General features: G+C 40.2%; 1 protein-coding gene across 2 annotated transcripts in view; it reads left to right on the top strand.

Annotated features, from left to right (window-relative positions):
* Positions 1-16,129: 16,129 nt before the first annotated feature.
* DSC2 (desmocollin 2) overlaps positions 16,130-20,945 on the top strand; it is a 32,722-nt gene continuing 27,906 nt past the window's right edge. For both annotated transcript variants that reach the window (XM_068562383.1, XM_068562385.1), the window contains exon 1: positions 16,130-16,415. In XM_068562383.1, coding sequence (XP_068418484.1) covers positions 16,347-16,415 — 69 coding nt within the window. In that variant the 5' untranslated portion in view covers positions 16,130-16,346. The remainder of the gene's footprint in view (positions 16,416-20,945) is intronic.

The following is a 20,945-nucleotide window of genomic DNA, read 5'->3' as shown; positions in this document are numbered from 1 at the left end:
TCAGCTCAGTGCTCTGTGATGACATAGATGGGTGGGGTGGGGGGTTGGAGGGAGGTCTAAGAGGGAAGAGATATATGTACACATATAGCTGATTCACTTCGTTGTACAGCAGAAACTAACACAACATTCTAAAGCAACTATACTCCAATAAAAAAAAATAGTTAGTGGACTATATAGTAGTTTGAGTGGCTTACACTCTTTCACATGCCAAGTTTTATAAAATAGTGCAGAGCTAAAGCTTATTTTAAAAGTGACATAAATAAAACCTCAGTTTTTTTCAGAGATTTAAACCTGATTACATCCTTAAGCCATATGTGGCCTGCAAATTTTGGGGGGTTTTGGGGGAGCAGAGGAGAATCTTTTACAGTTGAAAAAATTATGAATAAACTGTTATATTAAAAATCAGGATATTTCACCCCAAATGCAAATTTGTGACTTCCCTTGAAAAACTGGCGGGTCTGGCAACACTGAGTCCATATTCCCAAAGACCACCAATTGCTTGGAAGTGACAAGTGACTTTCCCAGGGTCTCTGCCAGTGCCAGAGCCCTATGAGGCTTGCCATTTATGTCTCAGATAAGAAGGCTGTCAATTGCCATTTATCATGACACTTGTACTATTGTTTTCTGAAGGTAGATGTAGGAAAGAAAAGAGATGTATTTTTTGTGCTCTTATCTTCACAAAAGCAGAATAACAAAAAGGGCTGCTCTTTTCAACCAACCTAACTTATTTATTTTGATTACTTTCCTGGACCCTGCAGGTGTTAAAGGCTATGGCTACTTACACTACATGAATTTTCAATATAAAATGGATTATGTTGCCATTTGGTGTACAATATAATTTGCTTCTTTATTATGTTCATTGTTTTCTCTCCCCTCCTCACATTTGAGTGTAAGCTCCATGAGGGCAGGGATCTTTGTGCTTAAAACAGTGCCTGGAACATGGAGGAAACTCAGTAAATGCTTGTTGAAGACATTTACTGAGCACCTACTATGTGCAAGCATTACAGGATACTTTCACAAATGTTATCTCATTGAAAATATTAATAACATACTTCTAAGTTTAGGTGTTTATTATTCCTTTTACCAATAAGAAAACTGAAGCTGGGAGAGGTTACTTGACTTAAACAAGATCAGACTGCTAGGTTTTCGTAGAGCAAGGATTTAAATGTAAGGCTGACCAGTGATTACCCCCTGAACATTTCTCCTGAAATGGCCTTCTCAGGTCCATACTACAATGGAAAGTGTTTTTAGCTTATCAATCCTAAAAGAAAAAATACTTCCTATGAATCTGTGTTAAATATTTTACATACATCCTTCTACAATGTAAATTTCAATCTTCAGCTGGTACATTTCTGTGGGAAGGTGGAAGACACACAGAGTCTTCCTCACATTAGAGCCATTCTCTCCACAGCAGAATCAATGATTTAAACAGACAGATGGCTTTCATTTGGAGTTGCCCTAACTATCCCTATCCTGATAATGATCAAGTTTGCATCTTCAGGTTGGATGTCTCTTTTGAATTCCACATCCATATTGCTTACTAATTATTCCAGCCTGATGGCTCACAGAAATCTCAAACTCAGTATCTTCAAAAGCAAATTATTTAACTCCTGCACAAACTAGCGCTTTCCTGCTGTTCCTACCTTTGTTACTAACAATACAGTACGCTCTTTGTCCAAACATAAATCAAACCCAGAATTCTGCAATTATCTGAGTATATAAAGAATAGAAGTTTAATGCACTCCAGAGGAGACAGATTTATAAATGGAATAATTACAACACTTTGGTCAGAGAACCAATTACAGAGGCACATATGAAAGCTGCTACATACACAGAAGACTCGAAATGCTTCCCCTCCATGGGGAGGTAGGGAAGGCTCCCTGAGCAAAGCAGAAGACATTCTAGGTGGAGTGGAAGTAAGGCTTCCCAAGCCAAACAAAGCCAAAACAATCAACCAAAAGCAAAACAAAACAAGCAAAAAACAAGATCTACTAAAGTTCCAAACAACACAATTTAAAAACCACTCTTAGGGAGCTTGGATTGGAGGGGTTGTAGAGCTGGAAGACCATTGAAGATGGTCCAGATGAGAGATGAGGGATTAAACACAGCAATGAACCTGGAGACTGATGTGATGTGAAGGTGAGAGGGTGTCTAGGATGACTCCCTGGTTTCTTTCTTGAGTAAATGCAAGGATCATGAAACCATTAACCACAATGAGGAGAGAAGCAAAGCAGTTTTGTTATGGAAAGATAATGGCTTCAGTTTGGGATATTCTGAACTTGAGGTGTTTATGGGAGTTCCAGGAAGGTACTTCTGGTTTCAAATTTGGAAAGAAAGAACACACTTGATGCTCTCCACCTCCTCCTCCCACTCTTTATTACTTAATACCCATGTCATCCATCCCCAAATACTGGAAGTTCATTTAGTACAGGGAACACTTTTTCCTTGGCTTTCTATCTAAGTAACTAGTGGTATAAATACTTTTTTTCCACATGAATATTCAAAGCATCTATTCTTTTCTCTGCTCAGTGAGAACTGGCTAGACATCCCCCTTACACCTCTTTCCTTCTCTCCCTCTCAATCCCCCACTCTATTGGGTGAAATAAAATGAATGTGAGAAAAGATGTGAATTATACCTGGATAAATTTGTTATTAAAAAAAGAAAGAAAAGAAATGAAAAAGAAGGAGAGCTCAGAGAATGAGGAGGTGGTTTATTTTATTTATGTGGCGATGGTTGTTGAGGAGTAGAAAGTGAGAAGTAGGAAAAAGGTACCTTTAAATTTTCAGGAAACAGCAGCAAACTGTATAAAGGGCACTCAGAATGTTAGCCATGGGAAGAAAACATTTTTAAGAAGGTTACTAGGTATTAAGAATACCCCCTGAAAAGGCTAGCGTCGGGGAGAAGGCAATTTCCACTTTACCCTCTTGAGTTCTTGCGCCGGACTAATAACAAAATTGACACATGACAGATTAACAGGAGAAAGAGAAACATATTTTAATTTGTATGCACAGAAGTGTCATAGAAATGGACCTAAGAAGTGGCCAAAGCAGGCAGCTTTTATGCTTTTTAGGCAAAGAAACAATAAATTTGTGAGGAATTGACAGGACAAAGAAACTTAGGTTTTGGGTGCTTAATTAGTAAAGAATCTAAACAGAATTTGGGCTTGGGATAGTAAATTAAAGAAGTAACAGGGTTGGTTTATACAGGATCTCGGCCCAAATTCCCTGTCTCTGGCGATAGGGGTGTCCTTCTACCTCCAGATGCAGGAGGGCACCTGTCACAGGAGATTTATTTCCTGCCTTCAGGGAGACAGAAAGGAGGGTTAGAGTGTCCCTCTTGCATTGGCCATTTCTTCAATAACTTTAACTCAAAATAATCACTACGCCATGGTGGCATATTTGGGGATGGCCTGCCCTGAGCCTCAACACTGGAAAAGGTTTGAAGTACTTGAACAGGTTTTCTTTTTTTTGGACTGTGTTTCCTAGAAAGCCCACTCTGCTGGGACTGGACCGGGGTTGGCATAGGCTAAGAACACTAACATGGTAGCTGGCCAGGTAAATGTTTGGGGAATGACTGGATTTGTTTTTGTTTTCAGTTTTATTGAGGTATTATTGACAAAGTTGGTGTGCATAAAGTGTACAATGTGATGATTTAATATCTGTATATTTTATGACATGATTATTAGAATTAAGTTAATTAACACATCCATCAACTCATGTACTTAAGAAGGCTTGCACCCTTTGACCAGATTTCCCTATTTTCCTACCTCCCAGACCCCCTGGTAACCACATTTTAATCTTCATCAAGATATCTATATAGATCTATAGCTCTATGTATCTATATATCTATCATCTATCTATCTATGTATCTATCTATCTCTATATCTAGAGCAATGTTCTCAAGTAGGTGGGAGGAGGTGGGAATGAATGCCCAAGTGTACAAGCTGAACTTAGCCATGAACAGAGGCAGTTCTTCCACAGTATAGAAGAAATGCCCATGTATAATGTATATGGCACAGATGCAGACAGGTGGGTAGGTGTGGGGAAGCTTGTAGTATTCCTTGTTAATTTCTATTTTGTACGTGAAATAGAAAGCTAAATCAGTAAAGGAAACTAAGGATAAAGGAGGGTGTTTGGGAGGTTTGAGCAGAAAAAAGGAGACATGAAAATATTGCCAGTGAGAAAAGGGAAGTGAATGGACTAAGCAAATAGAGTGAGACTGCTGGGCCTACTTAAGATACTGATCATGGCCTTAAAGTGGAACTCCTGAACCTGGATATGAGTTTTATCTGCAACCACATTCACCTGTGAGTGTGTAGCAGCTGGGAGGGTGGAGAGTTAGATTTAATCAGGGAGTCACTTTGACAAGGAAGCATCAGCTTCCTAATTTTTGTCAGTCCAACAGGTGTAAAGGATATTTTATGATTTTAAAATGCACTTCTCTGGCTTCTTAAAATATACTTTGTAGGCTTTGGGATTCCTTTATTGTAAAATGCCTGGTCATACCCTTTGCCCATTTTTTTCTATTGTGGTTCCTGTCATGTGTAAGAATTCTTGGCACATTCTAGATATTATTCCCTTGTCTGTTTTAGTCATAACTAATGTATTCTTCCAATCTGTCGCCTATTATCTTTATTCATGTTGTCCTTTGTTGAATACAGAGCCTGAATTTTAATGTAATCAAATGTATCTTTTAAAATTTTCTTTATGGTATATGCTTTTTGGGTGTTATTTTAAAAATCTTTCTCTACCCCTGGGTCATATAGATGTTCTATATTGTCTTCCATTAACTTATGTCTTTGTCACCACAGGAAGTTTATCCCATCTGGAGGCCACTCTGTACATGATGTTAAGTAGGGAATCAGTTCTGCTTTTCCTCTAATAAAGAATCAGTTTTCCTAACGACACCACTAAATAATTTCTTCTTTTTTCAGTGGTGTGTGCTGTCCACAATTTTATCATATATTAAGTTCCTATTTCTGCACTGGTCTCTTTCTGAATTTTAAAACTCTTTAGCCTATTTGTCTGTTCTTGTGTAAAAACCATACTAGAGATTCTTGGTAGGCCCAGCTCACATTTTAACAAATATACTAATACATGTCCATTATGTTTGAGATCATATTAGGAACACTCACCCTGCTAAATTTGACTCAAGACATCATTTTAGTAGGCCAATAAACATTAAAATTAGAAAAACAAAGAATTACTTACCAAAAAAACCTCCCAGGAGTCATTCATGCATTTATTCATTTACTCACTCATTTAACAATTATTTATTAGGCATCTACGATGTGCCAGGATTCATGCTGGTTAGTGCCGGGGATACAGGGAGAACCAAAAATGGTCAAGTGCAGTCATGAAAATGTATGGTCTTTGGTGAAAAACAAATATTAATCAAATAATTACTCAAATTTAACATTGTAATTGTGACAAGTGCTCTAAAGAACAGGCAGCTATTTAATGAGGAAGATTTGACCTGATCAGAGAGGGATTTGACCTGGTGGGAGAGAAAATAAAAGTTGCTATTTATAGGATGGGCCAGGCCAGAGACAGAAGAAAGTTCCAGGTAAGGGAAGAGCATATACAAAACACCCATGGTAGAAGGAGCCTCTCGAGCACAGATCTGAAAAAGTGCAAATGTGTCTGTGTGTGGCAATATTTAGAAGTCAGGTCGAGCAGAGGAATCCAGGCAACGAGAATGCACAGACCCAGCCAGCAAGGGAAGAAGAAAACAGGAAAACCAGGAGACACGACTGTCAAAGAAGCCAAGGGCAAATATGTTCTAAGTGAAGTGATCTCACAAAACAGTGAGTTTCCTGTCCCTAGGTCCGTTTCAGAATTTAACACATGAATTTTAGTCGGTGATTTTTCATCCTTATAGAACACTCTTTATATATCATTTTGCACTTAACTTGAGATTAGTCTTTTCTTTTACAACAGGGTCAGCATGAGGTGAATAGCAGGTAGAGAGTACGTGTTCAGCCCAATTGTACTTTCTTAGGCGTTTCCTTCAAGCACATGCCCTTTCTGTTTTGTTCACCACAGCATTCCCAGGGCTGAGAAAATGCCAGAGACATAGTTGACACTGAATAAATACTTGTCAAATTAGTTAGTTAGTAAAGCAAATAATTGAAAATTCTGTGGTTTTAAGGATATATTTGCTCACAGCACTCCAGAGCGGCATAGGTCAATGGCATTCTATTGAAGGAAAGAGCAGACACGGTCATGTTCAACACAGCTGCCTCAGAATTCATTCATTGGCTTGTTTTTTAATTGAGGGTCTTTTATGTGAAGGTACTTCAGTAAGAACTGACTGATTGTTTATTTCACACTCTATCCTTTTATTTATTTCAAAAATATATTTTGTGAATAGTCCCGAGGGATTAACCAAGATGGCGGAGTAGAAGGACGTGCTCTCACTCCCTCTTGCGAGAGCACCAGAATCACAACTGGCTGCTGGACAATCATTGACAGGAAGACCCTGGACTTCACCAAGGAGGATACCCCACATCCAAGGACACAGGAGAAGCCACAGTGAGAAGGTAGGAGGGGCGCAATCAGAGTAAAATCAAATCCCATAACTGCTGGGTGGGTGACTCACAGACTGGCGAACACTTATACCACAGAAGTCCACCCACTGGAGTGAAGGTTCTGAGCCCCACGTCAGGCTTCCCAACCTGGGGGTCCGGCAACAGGAGGAGGACTTCCTAGAGAATCAGACTTTGAAGCCTAGTGGGAATTGATTGCAGGACTTCGACAGGACTGGGGGAAACAGAGACCCCACTCTTGGAGGGCACACACAAAGTAGTGTGCGCATCGGGACCCAGGGGAAGGAGCAGTGACCCTGGGGGAGACTGAACCAGACCTACCTGCTGGTGTTGGGGGGTCTCCAGCAGAGGCGGGGGGTGGCTCTGTTTCACCGTGGGGACAAGGACACTGGCAGCGGAGGTTCTGGGAAGTGCTCCTTGGCATGAGCCCTCCCAGAGTCTGCCATTAACCCCAACAAAGAGCCCAGGTAGGCTCCAGTGTTGGGTTGCCTCACGCAAAACAACCAACAGGGAGGGAACCCAGCCCCACCCATCAACAGTCAAGTGGATTAAAGTTTTACTGAGCTCTGACCGCCACAGCAACAGTCAGCTCTACCCACCACCAGAGCCTCCCATCAAGCCTCTTAGATAGCCTCAACCACCAGAGGGCAGACAGCAGAAGCAAGAAAAACTACAACCCTGCAGCCTGTGGACCAAAAACCACAGTTACAGAAAGATAGACAAGATGAAAAGGCAGAGGGCTATGTACCAGATGAAGGAACAAGAAAAAACCCCAGAAAAACAACTAAATGAAGTGGAGATAGGCAACCTTCCAGAAAAAGAATTCAGAATAATGATAGTGAAGATGACCCAGGACCTCGGAATAAGAATGGAGACAAAGATTGAGAAGATGCAAGAAATGATTAACAAAGACCTAGAAGAATTAAAGAACAAACAAACAGAGATAACCAATACAATAACTGAAATGAAAACTACACTAGAAGAAATCAATAGCAGAATAACTGAGGCAGAAGAACGGGTAAGTGACCTGGAAGACAGAATGGTGGAATTCACTGCTGCGGAACAGACTAAAGAAAAAAGAATGAAAAGAAATGAAGACAGCCTAAGAGACCTCTGGGACAACATTAAACGCAACAACATTCGCATTAGAGGGGTCCCAGAAGGAGAAGAGAGAGAGAAAGGACCAGAGAAAATATTTGAAGAGATTATAGTCGAAAACTTCCCTAACATGGGAAAGGAAATAGCCACCCAAGTCCAGGAAGCGCAGAGAGTCCCATACAGAATAAACCCAAGGAGAAACACACCGAGACACGTAGTAATCAAAGTGGCAAAAATTAAAGACAAAGAAAAATTATTGAAAGCAGCAAGGGAAAAACAACAAATAACATACAAGGGAACTCCCATAAGGTTAACAGCTGACTTCTCAGCAGAAAATCTGCAAGCCAGAAGGGAGTGGCATGATATACTTAAAGTGATGAAAGGGAAGAACCTACAACCAGGATTACTCTACCCGGCAAGGATCTCATTTAGATTGGATGGAGAAATCAAAAGCTTTACAGACAAGCAAAAGCTAAGAGAATTCAGCACCACTAAACCAGCTCTACAACAAATGCTAAAGGAACTTCTCTAAGTGGGAAACACAAGAGAAGAAAAGGACCTACAAAAACAAACCCAAAACAATTAAGAAAATGGTCATAGGAACATACATATCGATAATTACCTTAAACGTGAATGGATTAAATGCCCCAACCAAAAGACATAGACTGGCTGAATGGATACAAAAACAAGACCCATATATATGCTGTCTACAAGAGACCCAGTTTAGACCTAGGGACACATACAGACTGAAAGTGAGGGGATGGAAAAAGATATTCCATGCAAATGGAAATCAAAAGAAAGCTGGAGTAGCTATACTCATATCAGATAAAATAGACTTTAAAATAAAGAATGTTACAAGAGACAAGGAAGGACACTACATAATGATCAAGGGATCAATCCAAGAAGAAGATATAACAATTATATATATACATGCACCCAACATAGGAACACCACAATACATAAGGCAACTGCTAACAGCTATAAAAGAGGAAATTGACAGTAACACAATCATAGTGGGGGACTTTAACACCTCACTTACACCAATGGACAGATCATCCAAAATGAAAATAAATAAGGAAACAGAAGCTTTAAATGACACAATAGACCAGATAGATTTAATTGATATATATAGGACATTCCATCCAAAAACAGCAGATTACACGTTCTTCTCAAGTGCACACGGAACATTCTCCAGGATAGATCACATATTGGGTCACAAATCAAGCCTCAGTAAATTTAAGAAAATTGAAATCATATCAAGCATCTTTTCTGACCACAACGCTATGAGATTAGAAATGAATTACAGGGAAAAAAACATAAAAAAGACAAACACATGGAGGCTAAACAATACGTTACTAAATAACCAAGAGATCACTGAAGAAATCAAAGAGGAAATCAAAAAATACCTAGAGACAAATGACAATGAAAACACGATGACCCAAAACCTATGGGATGCAGCAAAAGCAGTTCTAAGAGGGAAGTTTATAGCTATACAAGCCTACCTAAAGAAACAAGAAAAATCTCAAGTAAACAATCTAACCTTACACCTAAAGAAACTAGAGAAAGAAAAACAAACAAAACCCAAAGTTAGCAGAAGGAAAGAAATCATAAAGATCAGAGCAGAAATAAATGAAATAGAAACAAAGAAAACAATAGCAAAGATCAATAAAACTAAAATTTGGTTCTTTGAGAAGATAAACAAAATTGATAAGCCATTAGCCAGACTCATCAAGAAAAAGAGGGAGAGGACTCAAATCAATAAAATCAGAAATGAAAAAGGAGAAGTTACAACAGACACCACAGAAATACAAAGCATCCTAAGAGACTACTACAAGCAACTTTATGCCAATAAAATGGACAACCTGGAAGAAATGGACAAATTTTTAGAAAGGTAGAACCTTCCAAGACTGAACCAGGAAGAAACAGAAAATATGAACAGACCAATCACAAGTAATGAAATTGAAACTGTGATTAAAAATCTTCCAGCAAACAAAAGTCCAGGACCAGATGGCTTCACAGGTGAATTCTATCAAACATTTAGAGAAGAGCTAACACCCATCCTTCTCAAACTCTTCCAAAAAATTGCAGAGGAAGGAACACTCCCTTACTCATTCTATGAGGCCACCATCACCCTGATACCAAAACCAGACAAAGACACTACAAAAAACGAAAATTACAGACCAATATCACTGATGAATATAGATGCAAAAATCCTCAACCAAATACTAGCAAACAGAATCCAACAACACATTAAAAGGATCATACACCATGATCAAGTGGGGTTTATCCCAACGATGCAAGGATTCTTTAATATACACAAATCAGTCAATGTGATACACCACATTAACAAATTGAAGAATAAAAACCATCTGAATAGATGCAGAAAAACCTTTTGACAAAATTCAACACCGATTTATGATAAAAACTCTCCAGAGAGTGGGCATAGAGGGAACCTACCTCAACATAATAAAGGCCATATATGACAAACCTACAGCAAACATCATTCTCAATGGTGAAAAACTGAAAGCATTTCCTCTAAGATCAGGAACGAGACAAGGATGTCCACTCTCACCACTATTACTCAACATAGTTCTGGAAGTCCTAGCCACGGCAATCAGAGAAGAAAAAGAAATAAAAGGAATCCAAATTGGAAAAGAAGAAGTAAAACTGTCACTGTTTGCAGATGACATGATACTATACATAGAGAATCCTAAAACTGCCACCAGAAAACTGCTAGAGCTAATTAATGGATATGGTAAAGTTGCAGGATACAAAATTAATGCACAGAAATCTCTTGCATTCCTATACACTAATGATGAAAAATCTGACAGAGAAATTATGGAAACACTCCCATTTACCACTGCAACAAAAAGAATAAAATACCTAGGAATAAACCTACTGAGGGAGACAAAAGACCTGTATGCAGGAAACTATAAGACACTGATGAAAGAAATTAAAGATGATACCAACAGATGGAGAGATATACCATGTTCTTGGATTGGAAGGATCAACATTGTGAAAATGAGTATACTACCCAAAGCAATCTACAGATTCAATGCAATCCCTATCAAATTACCAATGGCATTTTTTACGGAGCTAGAACAAATCATCTTAAAATTTGTATGGAGACACAAAAGACCCCGAATAGCCAAAACCGTCTTGAGGGAAAAAAGCGGAGCTGGAGGAATCAGACTCCCTGACTTCAGACTATACTACAAAGCTACAGTAATCAAGACAATATGGTACTGGCACAAAAACAGAAACATAGATCAATGGAACAAGATAGAGAGCCCAGAGATTAACCCACGCACCTATGGTCAACTAATCTATGACAAAGGAGGCAAAGATATACAATGGAGAAAAGACAGTCTCTTCAATAAGTGGTGCTGGGAAAACTGGACAGCTACATGTAAAAGAATGAAATTAGAATACTCCCTAACACCATACACAAAAATAAACTCAAAATGGATTCGAGACCTAAATATAAGACTGGACACTATAAAACTCTTAGAGGAAAACATAGGAAGAACACTCTTTGACATAAATCACAGCAAGATCTTTTTTGATCCACCTCCTAGAGTAATGGAAATAAAAACAAAAATAAACAAATGGGACCTAATGAAACTTCAAAGCTTTTGCACAGCAAAGGAAACCATAAACAAGGCAAAAAGACAAGCCTCAGAATGGGAGAAAATATTTGCAAACGAATCAATGGACAAAGGATTAATCTCCAAAATATATAAACAGCTCATTCAGCTCAATATTAAAGAAACAAACACCCCAATCCAAAAATGGGCAGAAGACCTAAATAGACATTTCTCCAAAGAAGACATACAGACGGCCACGAAGCACTTGAAAAGATGCTCAACATCACTAATTATTAGAGAAATGCAAATCAAAACTACAATGAGGTATCATTTCACTCCTGTTAGAATGGGCATCATCAGAAAATCTACAAACAACAAATGCTGGAGAGGGTGTGGAGAAAAGGGAACCCTCTTGCACTGTTGGTGGGAATGTAAATTGATACAGCCACTATGGAGAACAATATGGAGGTTCCTTAAAAAACTAAAAATAGAATTACCATATGACCCAGCAATCCCACTCCTGGGCATATACCCAGAGAAAACCATAATTCCAAAAGACACATGCACCCCAATGTTCACTGCAGCACTATTTACAATAGCCAGGTCATGGAAGCAACCTAAATGCCCATCAACGGACGAATGGATAAAGAAGATGTGGTACATATATACAATGGAATATTACTCAGCCATAAAAAGGAACGAAATTGAGTCATTTGTTGAGAAGTGGATGGATCTAGAGACTGTCATACACAGTGAAGTAAGTCAGAAAGAGAAAAACAAATATCGTATATTAATGCATGTATGTGGAACCTAGAAAAATGGTACAGGTGAGCCGGTTTGCAGGGCAGAAGTTGAGACACAGATGTAGAGAATGGACATATGGACACCAAGGGGGGAAAACTGCGGTGGGGTGGGGATGGTGGTGTGCTGAATTGGGCGATTGGGATTGACAGGTATACACTGATGTGTATAAAATTGATGCCTAATAAGAACCTGCAGTATAAACAAACAAAACAACTAATACTAAACTTTCATTGGGTTATTTTTATGGAAATATGTTAATATAAACGTTTCAGACATTACATGAAATTTCTAAAAATCTTATATTTGTATTTGCATGAAAATATGTTAATATAAATGTTTCAGACATTACATGAAATTTCTAAAAATCTTATATGTTCTGGTATAATGTTATAAGTAATAATCCTAGTTATTACTTTAAAATGTATATCTCAGAAATAACTAATTTTCTTGTCAACTGCATTATTATGAACTTTCATCAAATCTTTAACTGTGGTCATTTTTAAGTCTTTTGTCATTTACAGACAGTTCTGCGTGTACTCTGATGCTTTTGCAAATATGTTCCTATAAAAGGGTTTCATCTTCAAGAAATTCATGGAAAAGACTCTGACAAGTACAGGTTTCTGATAACTGACTGTACTGCTGAACTGAATGAATAATCATTTTCAGAACTCTAATGAAAAACTGATGAACTCATAAAAGTGCTAACAAAAGATCAAGATGAAAAAAAAATTAATTACATGGGACTGAGTGAACTGATGAGGATGAGTATAATTTTTGTGACTTTCTGTCTGAATTAAAAAAAAAGAAAAGAAAAAAAAGAAATATATTTTGAAAGGTAATGGAAGTTGAATTTGATTAGTACACTCTTTTATTGAGGACAATTTTGAAGAGAACTTCAAAGAAATATGGCAGCATTCAAAAATAAATATTTTATTTATCGAACAAGGCAGCACTTAAAAAACTTTTCTCCCATCTTAAAAGAATTCTGATGGTCCTTGCCCTAAGAAGCTCACAGTGTAAAATGAGAAATAGAAAAAGTGAACAGAATTTCTATTCAATATGTTAACTGCAATACTAGGAATGCATGCCAAGAGGGCTATGGGAATACAGGGTAGACATTCAATATATGTTTGTTAAATGTTGAAAAAAAATTGATCCCAAATTTTCAGTAAGTACAAAACTAGCGCGAGCTGCGGCATCTCATTTTAGTATTGCATAGTTAATCCTTCTGAATCAGATGAGGTCTGGGGGTCGTGTTGGGGGGAAGGATCCTGAAGGATTTGGGAGTGGTGAGTGAATTAACACTGCGGTTCAGCCCTAGACCAGTACCTGAGGAAAGAGGAAGAACAGGAACTAGGGAACTGTCATAAGGATGAAGTAGGGTGGGCGATGAGTGGGCTGTAAAGGTATGGTAGCAGTGGACAGAAGAGGGATACCCATATTAACCAACGTCCATGGAGCTCTTAGAATATGCTAGGTTTTATTCTGCATCATTTAATCTTGAAACAACTCTGAGAGGTAAATAGTCTAATTGTGCTCATTTTATTATGGTTATCTGATGTTTTCCTCTTCACTTTCACCTGTAAAGTAACTAGACAATGTCCTTCAACCTCATTTTTTCCCCCTTAGGTCTGTTTCCTTTGCTTTGAGGTTCCATTCTGTGTCATTGGCCACGCCAAGATAGAGGCACCCTAAAGATCACGTGTCCACATGGACCCTTCTCCCCAGGCTTCAACAGTGGAATCGTGCAGCTCAAAGAGAGCTGTCCCTGTGTACATATCAGTAAGTGGTATTTTTTTGTTGCCATAGTTTCCGGTGTCTGAAATTAGAAAACTGTGAAGCTAGGTTGCAGAGATGTGCCCCAAGTGCCCTGGGTTGCTGTTTGTTCAGTTTCTTAAGGACAACTCTGGTTCTGACTTTCTACTTGGAAAGGAACACCTATTTCCAGCCAACTTCTCAAAAATAAGCCACAAGGAATCTAAGTATTTAATTTTAGATGTGGAAGGTGCCATAGACAGCATCTAGTATTACTTTAATTATCTTACTTAACAAACAGGAGTGCTGAGCGCTAAGGTTACATGAGCGGCCCAAGACACAAAGGAACTTGGTCCTGACTTTTGGTCCGGTGCACCCTTTACTATAGCAGAATGGAAAACCAGTTCAAGTCAGCAACATCATCTTCACAGCCAAAAGACATACTTAAAAATTTCATCTTCCCATATTTCATTGTCTCTTCAAATTTATACCTGTTGTTTCAAGATTGTAGTATAGAAGAATCTATTTCAGAAGCCATATAGTCTAATTTAAATCTATTAAATTAATTGGGCCCCTTGTTTAGAGTTTATATTTCATTTCTTTGTTTAAAAAAATCACAATGAAACAAACAAATCACCATCTTAGTAGCCTCAATCAGTTACGTAATGTGAAAGATGAAAATAAATATCTAAGGCGAATTCTTTTCAAATTGCTCTTCTCCCCTTTTCTGGAATGTGGAAAAACATGAGCTACCCTTAGGCATTAAAGGTTGAGGGGTAGGCAAGAGTTTGGAAATGTCCTATTGTCAAGGGCTATAACGACAGCCTGAGTAGATTTCTTAAACCTGAAACTAGCTTGCTTCTCTTCCTCTGGAAAGCTCCACGCTAGAGATCATGATATCTTCATTAATAGGATGAAGTGTGTTTATGAAAGCATTGTTGGAAAAAACATGAGGGTTAAAAAATTATGGAAACAGAAGGATGTCAACCATAGTCTCATGCTGATGACCCAGGCTTATTTTACAAGCAGAAGTTCAAAGGTTTTATATGTATGGAGACAACAGGACAGCTCATTATGTGTCATTCAGTAATAAAATAGAGCATGGGACTAATACATAGCACGGAACGCAGATACTGTTTGATAATACTTTTGAATTTAAGTATATGGTCAATATTATAATAATTTTGGCTCTGTGTATAATGGTATTAGGATTGTACATGTTTTCAAGAGCTGAAATGTATCATGGCTGGCTTTTCAAACAAGATTTCTCCACACATCGCTGGGGAGACAAACCAAATGAAATGGAACAGACAAGTTTCTCCTTTGTGGTCAGAATTCCCTGGTTTAAGCCATAATTGAAAAGAGGTGCAGGAGGATGAGTCAGAATGCCCTGTTATTGCTTTCGGAAGAGCTGCAAGCATACCTCTTTTATATTTTAATCTTCCAGGTTAAGTACTCCTATAATTCACCTAGTTTAAGTATACTTCAAACCAAAACATACATTTTATCCTATTCTTTTTCTTCTCTGACCACGAACTCTGGTTTTATGGTGGGAAGGGAAGAGAGAAATCTCAGACGTCCAGGAGTCCAATTTAGGAGGTAAGTTACAAGAAGGTCAGTGGTTGGCTTTAACTGTGACACAGGCGGGTCTTGGAGGAAATCAGTAGGCCCACATTTAACCAACGTCTACAAGATGTATTTTCCGTAGTAACTCACCCTTGATGCCTGGATTCCCTTATTTTAATTGATTAATTATTGTAATTTCCTTGTATCATTGCTATACTGGCCATGACATTTCTGTTAAAAAAAAAAAAAAAAGACAAACAATAACAACCAAACAAGACCCCAAGAAAGGTGTGCCACACATGAAAACTCTGTCTGAATTGCACTTGGATGTCTGCAGTAAATTAACTCCAGCAAAGAGTGTATAAAACAGTCTACCTGGGCTCAACCCTCTAATAGGCGGGCCTTAGTTAGCTGCGACACAAAACGCGACCTCTCCACCTCCCAGGCGGCCTTTGCGGGTCTGAAACTGGCCGCTGCGCACGGGGCGGAGTCGGGGCCGGGAGCGCGCCCCCTCCTGCGGCAGGACGCGCTTGGGGACTGAGTCTCTGTACAGTCAGGGCTTCTGCTGGGCAGGGCCAGCTGTTAATCCTCAAGGCGGATACCGGGGCGGTAGGCAGATGGGGCATGTGGGTGGCGTCCGTCGGTGAGAAACACCTAGCGCAGTAAAAGGGTGGCGGCGAGAGGGAGTTCCCACGTTGCGTTCTTCCAGAAATGAAGACTTAAGAAAATACCAAGGAGGGGCCAATCGGTGTCTTTCGGACGCGCCTGAAACCCCACCCTCGGTCAGAGGAAAAGCCCCTGGGGTGAGACGCAGGAGCTTCAGAAAAACCGAGAAGAAAAGCAGCCCCTTCCGCGCGCCAAGGTCTCTGCCTCTCACTCCTGCGCGGCCGGCCCAGCCTGCGCCTGGCCCACGGCCCTTCGCCCGGCTGCGCCTTCCCACCCCGGCCTTCCGGGTGCCTCGGCCGGCGACCTGCCTCCGAGTCCTCCCATGGCGGCAGCGCGACCCACAGGCTCCGCGAGCGGAGCCCTTTGCCGGCAACTCCTGCTGGCCCTCACGGTGAGTGGCTGCCCGGATCCCGGTCCCGAGTGGGCGCACGGACCGATGGGGGAGGGAGGGGAAACTTTGGGAGCGGGGGGTCGGTGATGGCGGCGGCCCATGCGGAGGGTTCTTGGGCCTGGGGCTGGCTGGAAAAAGTGCCGTAGGCTGGGGGGCGGGCAGACGGAGGAGAGCGAGCTGGGCGCCGCGATCCCGCAGGGGAGGAGAAGGGTGTCTCTGGTAGATACGATCAGCTCAGGCAGATGAGCGGCTGCAAACGTCCATCCCAAACCGTGGCCTCTGGGTACAAGCCGGTGAGCGCCGCGCGCCCCGCGCTGCTCCTCTGCGCCTCGCGCACCTCCCCGGGCGGGGCAGTCCATTCAGTGGCGGGCTCCGGCCGCGGACGAGTGGAGCCGCTGGGCGGATGCGACCGAAATCGCAGGTCCCTGGGTGAAAGGACTAGGCGCCTTTTGGGGGACTGATCTTAGTGTGTGAGTGAAGGGGGTAGGGAAGAGCTGGGGCGGGGGCGGTCTCCACCCTCTGCGCCTAAAGATAGATGGGCCAGCCCTCGGTGGTCCTTGGTACGGTTTCCATTGTTTGTCAGCACGTGAGACTTCATTCCCCTTAAACTTCGGGGAAGTGGCTTTCCCGATCTCTCGCCTCGGAGGCATACAGAGTCTCCCCGCTCCCGCATCCCCGCCAAGCCCTCCAGCTCTAGTTTCCTTCCCGCTTTAAAGAACCCACTAGCAAAGACCCCAAAGCTGGGAGGGAAAAAGGAGGTGGCCTTAGTCGGAAGGGATAGCCCCCCTCCCTGTTAGGAAAGACTGAAATCTCTTTGGGGGACCTCAAGGCATAGGAATCCAGTGCGGGGGGAGCAGCCCCTGGGAGAGTGTGGGATCAGAGGTTCCACAGACTGGGCTTCCTGGGTCCCCTGGAAGGACAAAATTTACATAGAACAAGTACAGAGGGCTAAGCGGGTAGTGTCCTTTCACGTTGAGCCGCAGGCGTTAGGGCTGAAGGACAAGGGGACGAACCTGGAGAACAGACAGCGGGAGGATTCCTCCTGGAAGGGGTGCAACTGGCGGCGGGAAATATCCGTGTAATTTCCCTTACTCTACCGCTCTCATTTTACAACAAAATCCTGAAATGTTTAACTAATGAAATTGTAGTTGTTACTATTATTAGAATGCCTTTCCCATGGAACTCCAGGGACTTCAAACCCTTAACTAAATTCCCGGGGCACATTAATAACATACAAAGGGCCGGGTGCACAGCAATTAATCGTTCACAGCTGAGAAAATCAAGAAGGGAGTAAATAACGGTCGTGAAATATGTCCTTGATGACTAAAGGAACGGATTTTGGTTAGATTCTTTTTTTTTTTATTTTTAAAAAATTTTTTTTAATGATATTCTTGTCTGCTTACATTCTTTTTATGTATGTATGTATGTATGTATGTATGGCTGTGTTGGGTCTTCGTTTCTGTGCGAGGGCTTTCTCTAGTTGTGGCAAGCGGGGGCCACTCTTGATCGCGGTGCGTGGGTCTCTCACTATCGCGGCCTCTCTTGTTGCGGAGCACAGGCTCCAGACGTGCAGCCTCAGTAATTGTGGCTCACGGGCCGAGTTGCTCCGCGGCATGTGGGATCCTCCCAGACCAGGGCTCGAATCCGCGTCCCCTGAATTGGCAGGCAGATTCTCAACCACTGCGCCACCAGGGAAGCCCTTGGTTAGATTCTTAATAAAGTTGACACTTTTTTTTTTTTTTTTTTGACACTTCTTTTTAAACATTGCCCCTGAAGGAAAAGGCATGATTAGGCGCAGGCCATAAATAGCTTTGCTCTTATATACGGACACACAGAACTTTCTGTGTGTTCTCAGTTCCTTTTTAGAAGAAAGCAGATATAAGGGAATAAACTAAAGTTGAATACTCCTCATTCTTTGACCTTCCTCAGCTTCAAAGCTGGATAGGCCAGAAGTGGGGTAGCTGTGGCTACTACCCCCCTCATCCTACTGCATTCTGGCTGGAAGGCTTGCTGGGTCTTAAGCTGTTCCGATGCTCATGTGCATGTCTGTGCAAAGTCCTGCTAGCCTCACATGCTTGCTGTGGTTGTGGGCCTCATGTGTGATAGACGTGTAAAGAAGAGTAGGAACGTTACTAAATAAAAAAATGGCTTGGGGGACACCCCTTACATTTCCTCTTCCCCATGCACCCAAGTAATCCTTCACGCTTCTGTGAATCAGCTTCTCCCAACGTCCTCATCTTGCCTCACCTCACACGTTTGGTAACCACTTGAACGCTGCCTCTACCTAAACACCTAATGAAGGTTCTGTCTCTCTCAGGTCATCAGGGATCTCCACTGCTAAATCGAAATCATTCCTTATACAGTTCCATCTTGTGGTTGAAGCTCTTCTAAATCAAGAAGTCCAGCATGAACATGGACCTGAAAAACCATAAAATAATAAAAATGTCCCATAAAATATTTCAGCCTTACTCATAATAAGGAAAGATGAATTTAAAACTACATTGGTTTTAAAGCAATTATACTCTAATAAAGATGTTAAAGGAAAAAAGAAAAAAAGGTCCATATCAAAAAAAAAAATCTTTAAAAGAACAAACAAATAAATAAATAATTTTAAAAAATGGTATTACAAAAAAAAAAAAGAAAGAAATGCATTGAAAGTCATTTCTCATTTGGCAAACATCCAAAGTTTGACAACAGGCTCTGTAGGCAAGAATATGGAGAAATAGAAACTCATAAATGGCTGGTGAGTGTAACAAAAAGTTACAACCCCTATGGTCTATATACAGTTGTAACAAATGTAAATAGAAACTGTTTTACTTCTTCCTTTCCAATTTATATGCATCTACTCTCTTTTCGTCTATTCATATACCAAATACTGCATTGTTTTAATTATTGAGACTTCGTAAGACCTTTCAGTATCTGCTAAAGCTAATATCCTTTCATTGCTTTTCTTTTTCATAATTTTTCTATCTTTAATTGTTTATTTTTCCTTATTACGTTTTATATCAGCTTGTCTAGTTCTAGAAAAAATATTGATGGGATTTTTATTGGGATCATAAACTTTATAATTTAACTTACTATAAATTGATATATTTATGTTGTTGATTTTTTACTATCCAAAATAATAATATATATTTCTTTTGTTCAAGTCTGCTTTTGTGTCCTTCAGAAATATTTTCAGGTTTTTCTCAAATAAACTTTACATGTTTCTTGTGAAGTTTACTTTTTGGTATTCTAATTTTTTATCACTTTTGAAAATGATTTCTTCTTTTCCATTATATTGTTTAACAGATTTTGTTTATGTGTATGATGACTAATGATTTCTGTATTTTAATAGTTGTTTCTGCTCCCTTATGAAATTTTCTTATTGTTTTGTGGTTAATTTCCTTGGGTTTTCCAGATAAATAGTCATATCAAATGCAAATAGTGTTTTTTTTTAACCTCTTTCTTTTCAATTCATATGCCATCTAATATCATTCTCTTGCCTAATATACTTTAATATAATGTTAGCTATAGATGATGACCCTTAGGAAGTCTATCTTGTTTCTGAGGTTAGTGAGTCTACTGCTAGTGCTTTTCCATTGATGATGTCATTATAATATAAAATAAAATTATATTGAAGTAGCACTTATCAATTCCTATTGGGGGCACTTTTTAAAAAAATTTAAGAATGGCTATTGAATTTGGTCACATGGTTTTCAGCACCTATGGTGCTGATCACATGCCAGGGCTTCTTTAAACTAATTAGCGGCTTGAGTTTCCTAGAACAAGTGAGTGATGTGAATGTGTATCACAAATCCGTGTGAGGACCAGTTTACTTCTAGCTCACTCTTACAGTGAAGGTTTTGCATTTGGGGATCCAGATTAATGTGGGCAGATCTTCTCTTAGATCTTAGGCAGATCTGTGCTTTGATTTCACTCCCCTCTCTTGAGGCCAAAAAGCCAGAATCTAATCTTTTCAGATTAGAAGTTGTTTCTGGTGACTACTGTGTTCCAGCTTAATCCTCAGTTTTTGCCTAGTTAGATGTTTTAGGATGGTTTAAAAACATGTATCCATCATTTTTAGTTTTGGCCTGGGGGTTGGACTGAACACCCTAGGTCCCATTATTGGAAATGAAAATTGTTCCCCTAATTCATTCGTCACACTGGTCAGAGTTAACCTTATTCAAATAGAAAGCTGCTTATGTAATTTATCTGCTTAAAACAAATCTTTGGTTTCTTATTATCTTTAGGAAAAATGATCTATGTGTGTACTTTGTTAAGGCTGTTCAGGACCTGTCCCACACCTACTTCTGTGAATCCATTTTAAACTCCTGTCTCTCTTGTGCTATATGCATCAACCATCGCAAATTGCATTTTCAAGTCTGTGTCATCTCTGGGCCTTTGCATATGCAGTTCCTATATGTTTGCAGCATACAAGCTCTGCCTCCCTGTGACATGGCTAACTTGTTGCCCCTCTTCACCTGGCTCTTAGAGGAGGCTGGTTCCTAGTGCTCTCCCAAAGCGTCCTGTACTTCCCTGTCATAGCTT

This window comes from Eschrichtius robustus, chromosome 14 (genome assembly GCF_028021215.1).
Source record: "Eschrichtius robustus isolate mEscRob2 chromosome 14, mEscRob2.pri, whole genome shotgun sequence".
Lineage (NCBI taxonomy): Eukaryota > Metazoa > Chordata > Mammalia > Artiodactyla > Eschrichtiidae > Eschrichtius > Eschrichtius robustus.
The sequence above is the reverse complement of the archived record's forward strand: the minus strand, read 5'-3'. Positions and strand labels throughout refer to the sequence as shown.